Source organism: Lissotriton helveticus, chromosome 1_1 (assembly GCF_964261635.1).
Source record: "Lissotriton helveticus chromosome 1_1, aLisHel1.1, whole genome shotgun sequence".
NCBI lineage: Eukaryota > Metazoa > Chordata > Amphibia > Caudata > Salamandridae > Lissotriton > Lissotriton helveticus.
The window spans coordinates 1,063,247,631-1,063,265,732 of NC_136057.1; the positions used below are offsets into that span (position 1 = coordinate 1,063,247,631).

Here is an 18,102-nt window from a genome sequence, read left to right on the forward strand (position 1 = left end):
CCAATTCACTTTTCCATTCACATTCTTCCACAGCTCCCTCAGTGACTTCACAAACATTAATTAGCTCCTCCACATCATCACATACAGCTTCCGCATCATAACTCTCACTGTCAACCAATCTTGATAAACAATCCGCAGATTTGTTAGCTACACCTGGAACATATTGCACTTCAAAGTCAAATTCTTGCAAGGAAATAATCTATCTTCTAATCCTTGATGAAATAGAGTCCAAACCTTTTTTCGAAAACACCTCTTTCAAAGGCTTATGATCAGAAAATACTACAACCTTAGTACCCCAAATCAAATTTTTGAACTTCCTTAAAGCCCAAAAAATCGCCAATGACTCTCTTTCAATTACTGAATAACACCTTGATGAACAACAGATCAACACCTCTTTACCTTCCTTCTTCTGGAGAAGAACAGAACCTAGTCCCTTTTCACTCGCATCAGTAAACATATAAGTAGGAACACCAGGTACAAAAGCATGGAGAGAAGGAGCCTTTTTCAACTCATTCTTTATACACACAAACTCATTATTGCAATCAGATGACCACTCAAACGTGACATTTCTCCCTGTCAACTTCCTTAAATGAATGACTTTTCTGCAAAATTTGGTATAAACTTCCCATAAAACTCCACCATCCCAAGAAATTAAAGTAACTCATCCTTGTTAGCTGGCTCTTTTACCTTGTCAATTGAGTTAACTAAATCCTTTTTTGGAAACACACCTTTGCAAGTAATGCGTTGACCAAGATAATTTACCTCCTCCATTCCAAATTTACATTTTTCCTTTTTTAACGACATGCCAGCACCATTCAAACGTTCTAAGACAGTACAAACACGCGAATTATGCTCCTGGATGTTCTTGCCATAAATCAAGAGATCATCCTGATAGCATTTCACACCATTTAGACCTTTAAGAATCCTAAACATTATACGTTGAAATACAGAGGCTGCCGAGACAAGGCCAAAAGGCATTCTCCGGAATTTGAACGTACCAAAAGGTGTAATAAAGGCAGTCAAATCCTGAGAGACCTCATCTAACTCCACCTGATGATATGCAGAGGCCAAGTCTAATGTGATAAAGTATTTTTCACCCTCAAGTGTACCAACCATCTCATCGATGTTAGGAAGAGGAAAACGATCTACAACTACTTCCTTATTTAAAGCCCGTAAATCAATACACAAACGAATCTCATTGTTCGGTTTTGGAGCAATAACAACAGGCGCTAACCATTCTGTGGCCTCAACAGACTGAATAATTCCATTCTCAATAAGTCTTTCAATCTCTCTCTGTACACTAGCTTGTTGAGATAAAGGAATTCTTCTTACTTTTGCTATGACAGGAATAGCATGCTCCTTTAACCTAATATGATGTTTGTATCTCTTCAAACATCCTAAACTTTCTTTAAATACATCAGGAAATTTCTCAGAAAACAAGGCAGACATATCACATATCTCTTGAACTATGACTTGAGGAAATGCATTAGGATTGAGTTGAACACCAAGATCACGCTGATGTAACCAACTCAACAAAGCATCCCCTTTCTTTGTCACATATATCTTCCCAACTGTCAAACGACTACCCAATTCAAGTTTAGCAATGAAATAACATAATATTTTGATGGGTTTATCTCCGTAACCCAAAGGAGCAATATCACATCTAAATAGTTTAACTTTACCCTTAAAGTTTTTTTTATAAACAATTCTTCATCAATCATTGTAATATGTGAGCATGAATCACATTTTAAGTTTACCATCACATTTCCAACAGAAACTAAATGAGAGGGATGATCAATTTTTTCACAATTGACTTGAAAAGTCACAGTTTTCACTTGAGGTTTGGACCACCTTTTAGTTGAACTCTCACCACTAAATACTTTAGATCTACAGAATTTCGCAAAATGACCTTTTTTCCCACAAGTATTGCACAAAGTTTTTAACGCAGGGCAACTAGGAGAATTTGTCAAGTGACCAAATTGCCCACACCTGAAACAAGAAAACCTATTTCCTGAATTTGCTTTGGAGGCAAAAGGCATAGTGTTATGCTTCTCCATATTAACTAGTTTTATTATCAACCTGATAAATCACTTCTTCCACTTTAGCTTCACTTTTCGTTTCAACAGTAGTTGTTTTCTCTTTTTCTCCTTTCAATTCTTCAACACATTTGGTCATATGTTCCACTTGCTTTGTAATTACAAGAACTTCATCAAGAGGTGGTTCATCTTTTAACCACAACTCCCTTCAAATTGTGCTCGCGTAGAGTCTTTTCTTTTCTCCTTCCCTTACCGATCCCTTTGATTTTTTTATTATTAAGAAAACAATCCTCCCGCCATACTCCTCACCATTAACTCGGAACAGAGTTGATTTATTATCCCTTTCACTGCCGCTGGGAAGACAACGCTTCACTTCGTTTATACAGCCGCTGGAGGAGAGACGTTAGGAGACTCTGCTTTCTTCCTTTGTGTTGAGGTAATGCTTCTTTCACCGATCGTCGCCAATTTATGTGGTGTCTTGTAGATATAAAATAAATATACTGGAAGCAGGTTTACTTCAGCGTAGGTTTTATTAAACCTCAGCCACAAACGCTCAGAGTCAACTGACACCAAGCACAAGCAACATTCTTCAATACAGGGTTCCAACATAGAATTAAATGACATCAGAGATAAAGGAATTAAAGAAACAGAGAAGAACTAATGAGAGAAATACAACATCACATGGTCCACGCCCACTCCGAATGAAAAACACTTCAGAAAAGATACAAGTTTTAAGACCTTTACTGTAAGAACCCCCACAAGGGCAGCAGCCTCATCCAATGAAGCTATCAGCTCTCATTCCCATTACACAGAGCAATGAGCACAAAGATTCAGCAGAGATGAAGCAAATATCATTGTTCTCAGAGAAAGTATGTTCCAGTCAGATCATTCTACATGAAATTCACGTCTTGTAGGCAAAAAGGAAAGGCACAATGCAATCGAAGGATAATATGATTGTTATTGCTGAAAACGCAGCGATAGGGTGTCAAGTAATGTACGTATGAAGATAATGCTTTACTGCAATAATAAAAAAGCATCAGCGTCAATATGAAATAGGCAGAAAATGTATAAAGCTAGCAAAAAAAAATCTCAAAACAAAGCAACCTGGCCTCATTTATATTTCAAAGCTTTAGTAGATGATAACTTTAATTCTATACTCGGTTATAGTTTCCATGCCCTCAGGATCAGCATGTTTTCACTGATCTCTGATAAGGGGAATACATCACCAGATATTAAATGTAGGCACAGTTGCAGCCAAGGATGCATGCGCGCACACAGACGCAATCCGCAGGATTTGCAAGCAAGCATTAAATACATTAATCGCTAGTTATCCCAGTACGAAGCCTCGGCTCAGCTTTGACTGTTTATTTACTTTCCCACCTTTACTAAAGTAAGAATGCTTGCCTTTGACAAATGCCATTTATTTTTTCATGTGCCATCTTTGCATAGTGAAACTATTGGAATGTATTCCATAAAAGCCTTTCCCCAGAGTTCTGTGTTGAAGTTTGAAGCAATTATTTCCATAAACATAGCAAATGTGTTGGATTTCCACAAGGCACCAAAAAAGTGAGAGAAGGACATGCTTGAGCAATTCCATCATGTTAGCCTCTCTGTTGCAACACATATGGGAACAACCATATGAAAACTCAGCCCAAACTGCCAGGCCATACCAACTCTCAATAAAGCACAAGCAACATAAGATGCATTTCGCATCATCAGTTGGATGCAGGTTAAGACGCTAGGAGGAGCGTTCTCAGGACTCAAAATGGGCACACACATTGCCGAAGGTGTCCTTCTGTAAAAGCACACAGACGCTAAAAGCAATGGAATGGAATCTCTCAATAGAAAAAATGATCAAAATGGTTAGCTCGAATATTTCAATATTTTGTTGCCTCGGTATTAAGAATCCACGACATATTGCTGGTTGAAGACTGAAGAAGCCAGAAGGTACACCCCCACTTCCTTTCTCCCCGATGGCAAGGATGTGTGCTTATGATTTGGAGTCACGTAACTATCAGCTACTTTATAGATTATAGTTTTAGCAGATAGATATTTATTTGTGGACTAAAGGACGTATTGCATCTCTTCCCCACAACATTAATGCACAGAGTGGAATCAGAATCAAATGTAGGTATATCACTCACCAGCAACAGCATTTTGCGACAAGCCTTACCATGTTGGTTCCTCTCTATACCTAGAAAACAAACCATTTGATAATACAAACATATGCATGAAAACTGTGAACAAATATTTCTATCAGTGGTCTACTGATTCCACTGTGGGTCACGTGCATTAATCTTAAGATTGATGACAAATGTGATTTTATTTTGCACATTCAACAATTGTTTTCTTCATTCCGCTAACATTTACCTTTTTCTTTCCCACATATGATTCTTCGGAAATCCAGACACATCTGGCTGCTCAGCTACATGACGTGTTCACCACTTCACCGGATGTTGGCTCAGGAGAACATAGCTCCAATCAGCTTGCGATACCTGCGGGAGCCACTGACACAGATGGCCAAATCCTGTTCAATGATTGCAAAAACTTAAAGTGGGTGGACTGGAATGGGAGTATTCCTGATTGGGCTGTGTCAATTGAAAATGAGTCCTATTCTCGTAGAGATTATGTTAGTGCAGGTGTCAGTATAGGCTACTACACTCCAAGTAAAGGCCCATACTGTTTCTATCCCTTGTCCGACAAGGAACACCACACCCCCAACTTTCAAATACTTGTAAATGAGGGTGATTTTGAGCGTTTAGAATGGAAAGCAGGCTCTTGGGGTTCTGTTCCTGATAATGCTGTCAGATGCCATCCTGCAGTGAATACTTTTGTCGGCAGGAATAAGTATGGGTTAGGAAAAGTTGTCCCAAAATTTAATGCATTTTTCCTACCCTGTGAAGGAAAAGAATACTGTTATAAGTGGTATGAGGTTCTCACTGTGTGTAGGGATTACAACACTGAAAGCATATCAAACGTGCAATACCAGATGAAGAAGGGTACAGCTGAATACCAGCCATTTACAATCTTGGATGAATCCATTATGGAAAACAGGAGCGGCCAGGAAGTGAAGAGAACAGCCACCTTCCAAAAGGAGATCACCTACCGTCACCATTGGGATACCGACCGTGGGGTTAAAGCTGGAGTGTCGTTACACTTCAGGACCCAGTTTCCAATCGAAACAGCCAGTGAAAAGAAAGAATTTGTACTCCATGAGACGTTTCAAGGGCTAGAGAGGTTGAGCATGAAGACAACACAAGCAAAAATGATAGAGGAGAAAATAGAGGTAACTGTCCCACCCAATCATGCGTGTGAGTTGGTCTTACAGGCAAGAAAAATTACTGCAAAGATTCCCTATCAAGCAACGCTGTGCCGCACCTACAATGATGGGCAAATTCGCAGCACCACTATCCAAGGGGTGTACACTGGCACTGGGTATGATGGAGTTGAAATCCTGGTTAAAGCGTGTCACCTCATTTCTGATTGATAAGATAGTCCCGTCATGATCAACGCTAGAAATAGGATTGAGTGTTCAGAGCACCTGGGTTTCTGAAATGCCTTATGATTGGCCCACTTGTTCTCCAAACAAGATATAATTTCTAAACAAGATTGTTGTGCCTGGTAGTGGTCAGTAATTCAATGGAGGAGTCTCATCACTTTCCTTCAGTGCCAAAAGGGTACTTGTAAAAGGCCAAAGGTTGACTTGTTTGTGGCAAACCCCTGTGAATGATTACCTCAAGAGGCTTGCTTATCTGATTTCTAAGATTCTGAGGAGAAATAGAAGGAATGTAAAATCACTAGGTGACAAATGACCCCCTAGTGCTTCTTTTCACAATATTCTACAGTAGTAGCCAGTTCCAGCATGCCTCCTTTGTGCCTTCACCCAAGTTGACAAATATTCCAGACGCGTGTGCACCCCATGCACTCATATGCATATGGGATAGAATGCCAATAATAGAAATGTTTCTTTTTTATTTACAACATGTCACGCTTATTTTTCATAGTCGGGGTCATGAGGTAATTCCAAGATGCGGTAGTAAATGTACTGTGCAACATTGCAGAGGGGTCTAGTGTTGCAGCAACAAATTGAAAATAACATTTGTACTCATATGCTTTACTGCTTTTTATATACTCCGATAACACCAGCCCCTTTGGCTGCTTGTTACTGGTTTCTATTTTCATTGCGGTGTTGCTGCTCTGGGTCTGCAAGAATCAGAGAATTGTGCAATAACCAACCATACTGCCGTAAATTTCCATCATTACTTCAAAATCCCTCATTCGGAGTTTATTGGTAATCCAATCTGGTATCTTTACACCCTGAATTACCAACACCGTAGGGTTCTGTACAAAACTACACAAAGCACCACAGTAGTATTATAGTTTATCCCTATGCAATATATAATTACTTGGGATATCAACTTTACTGCAAACACTTCCAATAAACTAAGCTCTTTTCCAGTGACAAGTTAAACTAGGTTTGAATGAGTATTTGAAACTTTCCTTTCCAGTTGCAGACATGGGTGTGACACAACCATGAAAATGATCAAACCTCACACAGCTAAATACCTGATTGAACATTGCTTAAATTAGGTGCAGTAAATCCTAAGGGGCTTTAATATCTTTTAAACAATTTGATTACCTTTGATTTTGTCGATGGATAGGACCTAAAGTCTTTACGGTGTAACATTTTCTGCCGATTCTGTGATATTGTATGACTGTTTAAAATATTGATAGAGGATTAAAAAAATGCTGTGTCTCATTTGGTTACAAATATTACAAACATTAGTTTTTGGATTCCTACATTGAGTTCTTAAATACTTGTATGCATGAATTCATGTTGGTTGGGCTGTTTTTTAGATATGTAAAAATCAATTTCATGGTCGAAGATTACAAAAAATATTACAGGGTCTAACAGCTCTATTAACCTATTTGTCACAAGCATATTCAGCTGTTTTACAGTATCATATTGTGCTACAGGAAACGCTTTATGTGACGGCAATGCAGGCTTTTGCTTTAGGCTACTTTTTAGGTCTCGCCTACGCATCGCGCAAGCGCTGCTTAGGAGGGGACCTTTAGCAATCGCTCAGGACTTTTCCCTAAACGCATGCACGCGTTGCTCCCGTAAGGGAAACGCTGTGTGTGACTAGTATCTGTTAAAAACATTATCTGTTTGCTTTGTCCCTCTTTTATTACATCGTTTTTTACCCATTTTATTTGTGTATCTGCTCCCTTGCTGACTCCACTGCCTCTAGGAGTCACAGTTGCGCTGCCTGCTCTCTCGCCGGCGCCACTGCCACTAGGAGTAACAGCTGCACCGACTGCTCCCCCGCAGACCCCAACGCCTCTAGTCTTCACAGCTACACCACCCGCTCCCTCACTGACTCCTCTGCCTCTAGGCCTCACAGCTACACTGCGTGCTCCCTTGCTGACGCCACTGCCTTTAGGAGTCACAGTTGCACTGACTGCTCCCTCGCGAATCTCAATGCCTCTAGGCGTCACAGCTACACCGTCTGCTCGATTGCCGAAGCTACTGCCTTTAGGCCTCACAGCTACACTGCCTGCTCCCTCGCTAACAATACTTACTCTAGTCGTCACAGCTACACTGCCTGCTCCCTCGCTGACTCCTCTGCCTCCAGGCGTCACAGCTACACAGCCTGCTCCCTTGCTGACTCCAATGCCTTTAGGAGTCACAGTTGCACTGACTGCTCCTTGCTGTCCCCAACGCCTCGATGCGTTACAGCTACACTGCCTGCTCCATCGCCAAAGCTACTGCCTTTAGGCCTCAGCTACACTGCCTGCTCCCTCGCTGACTCCACTGCCTCTAGGCAACACAGCTACACTGCCTGCTCCCTTGCTGACTCCACTGCCTTTAGGAGTCACAGTTGCACTGACTGCTCCCTCGCAGACCCCAACGCCTCGAGGCGTTACAGCTACACCGCCTGCTCCATCGCCAAAGCTACTACCTTTAGGTCTCACAGCTACACTGTCTGCTCCCTCGCTGACAACACTGCAAAAACAGTAACAATATGTAAAGTGCATGGGATGTTCAATATTTCCTCTAAAATATAAAAAAATACTCAGCTAAAAGATTTTCCTTTACAAATGCTTTTGCCATTGTATGTTTGCTTATCTTATTTTTTTTTAAAAACTATCCACCTATTAAGGCAAACACAAATCCACAGCAGTCCTGGCAGAGCCCTTGTAGCCATACAGGGGCTTAATTTTAACAGGTGTGTACCAGAACGCTTATTTGAAAAAAGCGAGACCTATTGGCTATGTCAATGCTTGTTATTATTAATGTTGCACCCAAATAAACAAACCACATAACTAACAAACACACCAGTTACAGCTTTATGCGGTTTATTATTTGCAAAGTTTAATAAAGTGCTGCAGCAACACTTTAGTTAGGAGAGCTGGAAATCAGATTAGTATGAATTAGAACAGCATTCGAGGTTGATTTTTATGAGGGTAACTCTTCATTTGCTAACTTTTATGACGAGCCTTAGATTAAGCCACCTTTAAAGGTTGTTTTCAGCAATATTTGTTTTTTTAAGTTGGAGGATGGATTCTGCCGACGGAGGAATTCAATGTTTTTTCCAGATTGTGGTTATAAACTGGTTCTTATTTAGCATCCTACCCCCTAACCCACAGTTGATGAGTTAAGATGCTAAATGAGATTGAACAAACCATCCAGTAGACAGCTGCTGGGAAACTATTGTTGTACGGTTGTTTTACCAGAGCACCATACATTTCACAGCTCGGCATGGGGAATGGCATACAGATTTAGTATTGGTGATCAGAAAAAAGTGAATTGAATTTGGTGGTAAAAAGTCAAAGTTTTAGGATTGCATTTTGGTCGCAAAACATTTGTACATGCACAGCGAGTCGCTATTAGGGAGGGACACCCTTAACATGCCCCTTCCAAATACAGAATCAAAAAACACAAATTGCGATTCAGTAACGAGTTACCGAATCGCTATTTAGGCTTTGAACATGCCAAAATGCCTTTCTACATCTGCTGATTATGCAAATCGACTAGAGTCGACTGTGACCAGCAAAAAGGTTTTTACATGTGGCCACACAGCTTCTGGCGACCCTTTTTCTGCTGCAGACAGCAGTGTATCCAAAACTTTAACATATTAAGAGTGGGCTGTGGGTCAGAACCTCGTTCATGACTGGGTGGTGTTTTTGTCCATTCCAATTCTCTGCTCCTCATTCATTCAATAGCTTTCCTCCCTATAATTGTGGGTTTCCATCCCCTGAGGCATTCTTTTGCTTTACTATGGTTTTTGGTTGGATGAGTTGTATTCTTTCACTGCTGACATCGGGTATTTGTTCCATTCCAAAAGCACTTGACTTTTAGAAGTCTATGGAAGAGACCCTACCTTTACCCCTCATCAAATCTGATAGCTCCTTCCTTCTTTCCCCACAACATTAGCTTTTGCTCTCTCCCATGCTTGTAGGAGTTCTCCACTGCTCGTTTGTCTCCCTGGCTCATCCCTACCCCCTCTCACTATACCTTCTCAATACTGCTCCAGGCTATTCCACCCATGCTGGCTACCACCACCTGCCACCACTATTGGCTTAGTAAATGCCTGTATTACTGTGGTGCAGGCACAGGCAGAGCCAAAACTATCAGGCAGCTCTCTTGGCGTATTATTATTTTACTATATGTATGAAGTACAAATATGGGTACCGCAATCTAAGATGGGCACCACATATTGCTGTCCTTGAGGGGTACAAATATAATAAACAACAAAAATAGAATTCCAAGTAGGTCGTCAAGTTGCATCAGATAGTGCTTACATGGCAACTGACACAACTTGATGGGCATCTTGCAGTTCTGTGATAAACAATACAAAAAAAATAGAATTCCAAGAGTTACCACATAGACACAATATGGTGACCATATAGAAGGCATAAAAATGTAGCAAACACTACAAAAACAGAATTCCAAGACGTTCACCCAACGAGTTTGGCTTCGCTAGTACTTGTCCTGCAGAAACACTGGCAAAGCCAATACTAGCCTTTACAAAGTGAGACCACTACAGCAAGGAGCAATGATCAGGTGGTATTTTTGCTGTGCACAAGTGCACATAGGTCTACAAAGTAATGCAAAGTAAGGTGAGGGCACAGCAGCTGCTCACTACTACCAGGCACCAATCTTTGAATGATGCAATCAAACTAAGTCAATGGTTTACCATTTCACATTTGTCAACATATTGCTTTTAAATATGTGAGCCATCTTGGAATGGTAAACCAAAGACAAATTATTGCAAATGATTCCAAGAGCAGGCTCCCATCTTTGAATGATTAAGACATATTGAACTTATCAATGGTATACTGTTCCAATGTGGTAAACACTTTCTTTGCTTCTATAGATATTGGTCATCTTGGAATGGAAAACAAATGATAATGTATGCCAAAACCATTCAAGGAAGGGGTGGCCATCTTTGAGTGGTTTAGCCATATTTTACTGAAACAAAATGGCAGAGGTGTTTCTGCTAAACACAACGGCCATCTGGGAAGTGTATACCAATAAAAGTAAGCCAAAACTATTGAAAGATGGCCATTCGTACTTGCACCAGTATCTGCAAAGCCATTAGTTCAGCCATGTTACCACATTAAAAGCCAGACTTATTGTCTTTGGGGTACTGATCTTTTCCACGGTTAATATAGTTCACCTTTTAGTTCAAAATAGTTTCAGAGGCTCATGTTGTCAGAAGACAGCAACATATCTGAACCAGATTGGTCATATGTTCCGTTAGGACAGTGGTGATCGTGTTTATGCTGAGAAAGGAACTTGAGGCTGAAGGACGAACTGGGATTCCAAAGTTTTTACGTATGGGGAAAGTCATTCAGACCTGGAATTTTTAATGGAACAGGGATCTTTACCGCTTTGCCCTCGTCTGAAAGTCTCTGATGTTTGACCCAATCCAAATAAGCTGCTTGAATCTGAGGAGAGGCTCTGAGGTGAACATGTTAATTCATTAATGCAGTCATCTGCATGACTTGTAAGACACACATTTTAGCCCTGTGTTCTTATCAATGTCATGTCTAGTTTTTAAGCCTAGAACCTACAGCCTTATTAAAATTATTATAGTTACAGTTCCCTATTTTCACTGTTTATTTTTTAAGAAAATGGGGGGTTTTCAACTTCAGAATATCAGTGGTGATCAATTTTTATACATTTTGGTACTACAGAATTTTCCTGAAGGCTGTGTTTTTGCATTGTTTACAAAATAAATAAAACATTCCATGTCATTGTCATCTCTGATATGAGTAATGGAACAGGGATCTTTACCGCTTTGCCCTCGTCTGAAAGTCTCTGATGTTTGACCCAATCCAAATAAGCTGCCTGAATCTGAGGAGAGGCTCTGAGGTGAACATGTTAATTCATTAATGCAGTCATCTGCATGACTTGTAAGACACACATTTTAGCCCTGTGTTCTTATCAATGTGATGTCTAGTTTTTAAGCCTAGAACCTACAGCCTTGTTAAAATTATTATAATTACAGTGTCCTATTTTCACTGTTTATTTTTAAGAAAATGGGGGGTTTTCAACTTCAGAATATCAGTGGTGATCAATTTTTATACATTTTGGTACTACAGAATTTTCCTGAAGGCTGTGTTATTGCATTGTTTACAAAATAAATAAAACATTCCATGTCATTGTCATCTCTGATATGATGTGAGCATTTTCGCTATCATGACTAGAAAGACCACAAGGAAAATAGCAATGGGTCTCTGTTCTGCAGCTTTTCTGCTTTTAGAAGCTTGAGTTTTTCCAGGAGGAGAAACATGAAGAAACTTTGAGCTTGGTATTAATGTGTTCATATCTCAGAACACTCCCTCTTTAGCCAATCCCTGAGCAGGCCTCCAAGTTATGCATATACCAATAAAACAGATATTCAAAATTTGCATAATACCTGTGGGCCAAGGAAAGGAGGGGCAACTTGCCTTTGAACCTTGAATTAATAGGGGCCTGCTTGGGCCTTAAGTCACTCAATCGAAATCAAAAACACTTCCTACAAAAATATTACATTAAGATATCATCAACCACTTTATTGTCCAGCTAGGTATATAGTTACTATTTTAAAATCCACATCTACTTACCTTGAAGACATTTTAGGAGTCAATATAGAGGATGAAATATTTTTGTAGACTATATTTTGACCACAGCTAAAGCATCACTTAAGGTAGTCTAAAAAAAGGTAGGTTCATCTGCTCCTAGCCACTCTACTGCAAGCTGGTGCGGCTGGAGGAAGAAGCTCTTTGCTGTGACTGTGCAAGTGTAAAACAAGACAAATTATGCTAAGCACTAATAAAAAAGTCACCTTGGTAAAATGTATAACTGCATATTACTCCTGAGGGCCATTGTTTGTTTAATTGGAGTGTAAAAAATGGAGCTATTTGTTGAGGGAGGTGAAACCCTACTCAAGCAGCAACCACAATCCATTTCAGGTTGAATTCACACTCAAACCCCAAATTAACCTGCGCTCAACCCTCTGGTAGCTTGGGCTGCTGGTTAAGATTAACTTAGAAGCAATGTGTAAAACATGTATGCAGCACTTCAAACTGTAATAAAGCGTAAACACAATACAAGAAGAATCCCACACCAAATTAAAAAATAGAGTACATTTCCATAAATAAAACAAAACCAAAACAACATGAAATCCAATTAGTAGAACCGGAGAAATTAAGTTTGAAAGATTTCAGCGAATTTAGCGCCAAAAAGCACTAAGAGCCAACTGTGGTCATCTGGTTCGTGCCGGATTGGGGCAAAGTCACAAGGTCAGGCTGATTAAGATGGAGCACGGAATGCACACTACTTCACGCTCAGCCAGCACCACGCAGACAATATACTATTTTTACAATAGACTATTTCTTACTCCTAGCGACCATTACAGATTTAAATTATTGACTCTCCTAAATGTTGGTCCTGCCCTCACGAGCAAGGGGATTTCCTTCACATGTTTTTCTTTTGTCCCCTTGTTGAAGCCTTCTGGTCCCGTATTTGGTTAAAATTAAATGACATTCTATTGTCTAACATCCCCTTCCACATTAAACATATTTTTCTTGGTAATCTCTCCCCTGCTTGTGTTTATCATAACAATAAACATCATTTAATAAATTTATTTTTAGCTTTTACACGGGTCCAGAAGTGATCTGAAGCGTTGGTGTCTGAGGTCCAATATTTATATCTGATGCCTTCTTTGAAGTGGGAGAAGCGCACACAGTTCCAGTCTCACCTGTCCTGGCTCCAGACTAACTACAGGGGGCATGCAGCCCTTTGTGCGAGGCAGGACAAAGCCTATTCAGGTGCAAGTGAGACTGTGCCAAGTGCCACCCTCCCATCCTGTCAGATATGGCCCATCCAGGCAAACCTAAACTCTGTATTGTGTGTGACTATCTGGGAGGATACAGAAAGACCAACTGCACCTAGTCATGTGACCCAGAGACAGACTGCAGACCCTAAATGACAAAAGGCAAGAAAATGCCATTTTCAAAATTGTGATTTAAAATCCAATTTTACCATTAAAGAGGGTTCTTCGTTGCAATTCTTTAGACACCAAACTCGACATTCCTACCTACTCCTATTTGAAAGTTATCACTTGTTAAATGTAATACTTTAACCGAATGTTATCCATGGGGAGAAGTAGACCTTGTGGTAGTAAAAAACAAATGTACGAGTTTTTTACTACCTGGACATGTAAAACTTAAAAGTATATGGCTGAATTTTTTAATACACTGCATCCTGCCCTCTGCGCTTCTCAGGGCCGATCATAGGGGCAACTTAAATGTATTAAAAAGGAATATTTGGACCAGCCAAAAAGGTTTATTTTGCCAGGCCGAAATGGCAGTTTTAAACTGCACACACGGGCTGCAATGGCAGGCATGAGCTGTGTTTAAAGGACTACTTAAGAGAATGGAAGAATCAGTGGTGCATGTCCACTGGTAGCATTAAGGGCCCGATGTAGGTAAATCTTTTTTACCACTTCTTAAATACCGATTCATACCGAATCGGTATTTAAGAAGTGGTAAAAAAGAGGAGAGCAGATGTAGGTAAATAATTACCGAATCGGTATTTACCGATTCGATAAATACCGATTCGGTAATGCCCATTGATTCCTATGGGCATTGAAGCCCATAGGAATCAATGGGCATTACCGATTTGGTATTTACCAAATCGGTAAATACCGAATTTTGCAAGGGTGCAGGGGGTGTCACTTTGACACCCTCTGGCACCCCATTTACAGGCATGTGTGCCATGTGGCACACAGACATGCCCTAAGGGCATGTCTGTCTGTCACATGGCATAGGTGTGCATGCACACATGTGCATGCACACCTGGATTCGGTATTTCACCACCCAATTGGATTGGGTGGTAAAATACCGAATTCTGAAGGCCTGTAGCACTGTGAACAGTGCTACCTACATCTGGGATTGACCGAATCGGTAAAATTACTGATTCGGTATTTTACAGAATCAGTAATTTTACCGATTCGGTAAATTTACCGAATCAGTGTAATAATGGCCCCTACATCTCAATCACCAAATACCGGTTGGTAACGGCCGAATTCGGCCGTTACCGACCGGTATTTGGTGACCTACATCAAGCCCTAAATGTACAAAACCCTGGATACATGTAATACCACTTTACTAGGGGGTTACAAGTTAATTAAATGAGCCAATTGGGTATAAGCCAATGTACAATGTTTAGAGGAAAGAGCACAAACACTTTAGCCCTTGTTAGCAGTGGTAAAGTGCTCAGAATCCACAAAAATGGGTGCAGAAAACAGGAGGCTTAAGGCTAAAATGTTAGGGATGATCCTGCAGAAATGTCCAAGTCCAACAGTGAGAAATACATAAAACAAACAATGGGTGAAAGTGGCTGACAACAACCGTTCTCTCTGTGTATTTGTTTTTTCCTAAGACATAATCTCTGTAAAACACCTAGAGGAGCCTGTAAAAATGGAATCGTAGACAAAGGATGACACTCGACAAATTTGACTGTTAGTGGAGCAGGCAGTGACTTGCGCAACACAGACCATAAACCAGTGTAATGCACATCCAAACTTGAGAATGATCGGACCTATAAAGAAGGAAAATAAATACCCTAGATCTGGAAACACAACCACCAAATGAAACCACTGGGTGTTGTAGGTAGCCCTAACAGAATTGAGCCCCAGTTCTTTATTATGCTTAGAGCCAATGATATCCTGAATAACAATTCTAATGAAACTTTTCCAAGTCACATGTCCACTGGCCTATCAATGGTAAAATGGCAAACCATAAAATTTTGAATCATTAGGAGAAATAGATAACTAACCTAGATTGCATTAATAGGGAAGAAGCTACATCAACATGGGGACCATGGCCAATTGCTAAAGCATTTATTGCTTACAGTTAACAGAAGCACAATGCTTCTAGAATTGGTCATCATTAAAACAAAATATTCCAGCCTGAACAAGGACAAGGAAAATGCTGTCAGGAACTGACATTTGTTCAGAGAGATCAATAACGTCTTTTTACTTGACGCACCGAGGGATGCACAAGAATCAGGTTATGCCTTTAAAAAGATTTCAGATTTTAATGCATTGATTCCTTCTCAAATATCCATACTTATATTCAATGTAAAATATGCGATTTGTTTCTTTTTTCGGGTTTCTAAAAAGCTTGGTAAGTTGCAGTCACAGCCACAACCACATCCTAATCAATATGCTTAACTATGTAGCACCAATAAACATGTATCTGCGGAACAGTATACATTATATTGGGTATCTTGATTTGAAAAAACTTGACAAATAGCACAATATTCTTTAATAATCAAATGTTTACTTAAATGCCCCTATTCCTCCTGCTATTTGATTGAACAATTATTTGTTAAAGCACATGCCCCTACCTTTTTTTCATCTGGATGCATTGGCTCTTCTACAAGAAACACATCATTTACCAGATACCAAAAGGCAAGCATTTTTAAAAGTAGGTGGAGGTTGCTGCTGCCATCTAGGCAGACGTAACTCAATGTTTCAAATACTGTCAAATGATGAGCAATCTTGAGGTGAGGCAATACCAGACAGTATGAAACTATTTAGGATTTAGTAAGTACTTCTACAAAATCGAATGAGAATGCTCACATAAATGTCAGTAGTTGGAGTTCAATTATCACCTGTGTAATGGGCGTTCATTGAGGTAAACGTTCACTGTCCAATGGGAGAGCTAGACCGTTGCAAAGCACAGAAGACAACTGATCAGCAATATGTGCCATTTATTTATGTAGAGAGAGGGTATGTAAAATGTAAAAGAACCCTGAAATGTATTTCCAGTGACATTAATCAGCTTAATTTAGATTCAATATGGTCTGAAAAGAATAAGTGGAAAAAGAAAAACGATAATCTTGGGGAAGAATATAAGTAAAAGAACTGTGAAATGAAGATCATAATGTCACTAAGACTGCTTTACACCATTGACCAAAAAATGTAGACTTCTGAAGAGAAAGTAATACCCCCCCCCACACCTCCCACGATCTTTCCCTCTCCCCCACCTCCCTTCCCTTTTGTTACTGTATCAATTAAGGTTGCATATCTCCTCCTTTGCTACACTGTTCCCATGTTATAAACTTTTGTCTGAATAAAAAATTATGGCACATACTCTTGACAGGGAAGGAGGGGCAGTGTGGGTCAAAGGGGAGATCGAGGTCAATGGAAAGAAAAAAGGGACCAAAAAGTGGTCGGTCCAAGGCAGTCCAGAAGCAGTTCTAATAGAGGAGTCATTCATGAAAATGGAATCGAGTGTCTGACCGCTTACATGAATGAGTTCGGACACTAGTTGGGACCACTGAAGAATTTCAAGATCTCTGACTAAGAGGAGGCTACCTGGCAATCTGCTGCTCTAAATGCAAATTAAGGTCCCACATTATGATCAATTAGTCATGACGCAAGGCTAGTTGCAAGATGAACTCGGCTAGGGTTGGTATGAAATTAGTAGCAGGTCCTGAGGGTCAATAGAGCAGCAGTCCTACTGAAGAGGTATTACTAGACAGAGTTACAAAGAATTGAGCTGCCTCACAGTTTGGAAGGTCCACCCCTTTAAGAGAGCAGTTGCAGAAAAGTTTGGAGATGACCGCAATGCCTCCCACACGCTGACGAGGACGGTCACATCTCGGGAACCCATAACTGGGGAGTTGGGTATCGAGAATATAGGGCAATTGGGAGGAGAAAGTACACATAGGGCTGACCTTCTCAGCCCCCCACATGTCTGGATAGGTAGTGAGTGCTACAAGAAAAGGGGTTAAAAATTAAAAACACAGGAGCCAGGCACCTCCCACACCCAGAGGTGTTATAATGAACAGAAAGTGGATACAAAATACTCACACACAGGTGGGTAAGAACACCACTCCAGAACAAGCGGTGAAATCCATTCAGACGGGAGTGTGATCACAAAAACACATGGAGATATCTCCCCAGAGATCATGTCTGTGCATCAGACATATTAAAATAGGCCTCCTCAGAACAGGTGTCAATGTCTCCAGGCCATCGGGAGGAGAGGGGCGGGGCAGTCCACAGAGGTTGGAGCCTCCCAGACCCCCACACGTCAGGGGAGCTAGTCCTTGCACGTCATCAAGAAAAGCAACTCAAATAAAGAGGTGTCACACCACTAAAAGTTAAAGAGAGGGGAGCCACGTACCTCCCAGGAGTGCTCCAGGTAAAGAAAAGGGGTTCAAAAGAAAAGACATTGGCGCCAGGCACCTCCCACGCCCAAAATGAGCACGAGATGTCATTTAACCAGGGAATGGTGCTCCATTTGTCCAAAGTGACAATCCAAAATGATGTCTCTACAGAGTTGAGCGGCAGGTTAACCCACAATAATAGTGAGGCTAACTGAAACTTGTCGGCCATGTATCGCTGGTTTAGTTTTAGGTGCATAATATGACAGGAGGATGTTAGTGGCAACTTTAAAAGCCTCTGGCATATAACATTTTCCTCTAGCTGGAGAAGGACACTCTTGTGGCATTCCCAAACCGCCGCCCCATAAGTGGCACTTGGGACGCACTGTGCATTAT

At 40.6% G+C, this 18,102-nt stretch overlaps 1 protein-coding gene across 2 annotated transcripts in view; it reads left to right on the plus strand.

Moving 5' to 3' along the window:
- LOC144820907 (natterin-3-like) overlaps positions 1-6,935 on the plus strand; it is a 71,511-nt gene extending 64,576 nt beyond the window's left edge. For both annotated transcript variants that reach the window (XM_078677965.1, XM_078677966.1), the window contains one exon: positions 4,444-6,935. In XM_078677965.1, the coding sequence (XP_078534091.1) occupies positions 4,444-5,523 (1,080 nt within the window). In that variant the 3' untranslated portion in view covers positions 5,524-6,935. The remainder of the gene's footprint in view (positions 1-4,443) is intronic.
- The last annotated feature ends 11,167 nt before the right edge of the window (positions 6,936-18,102 follow it).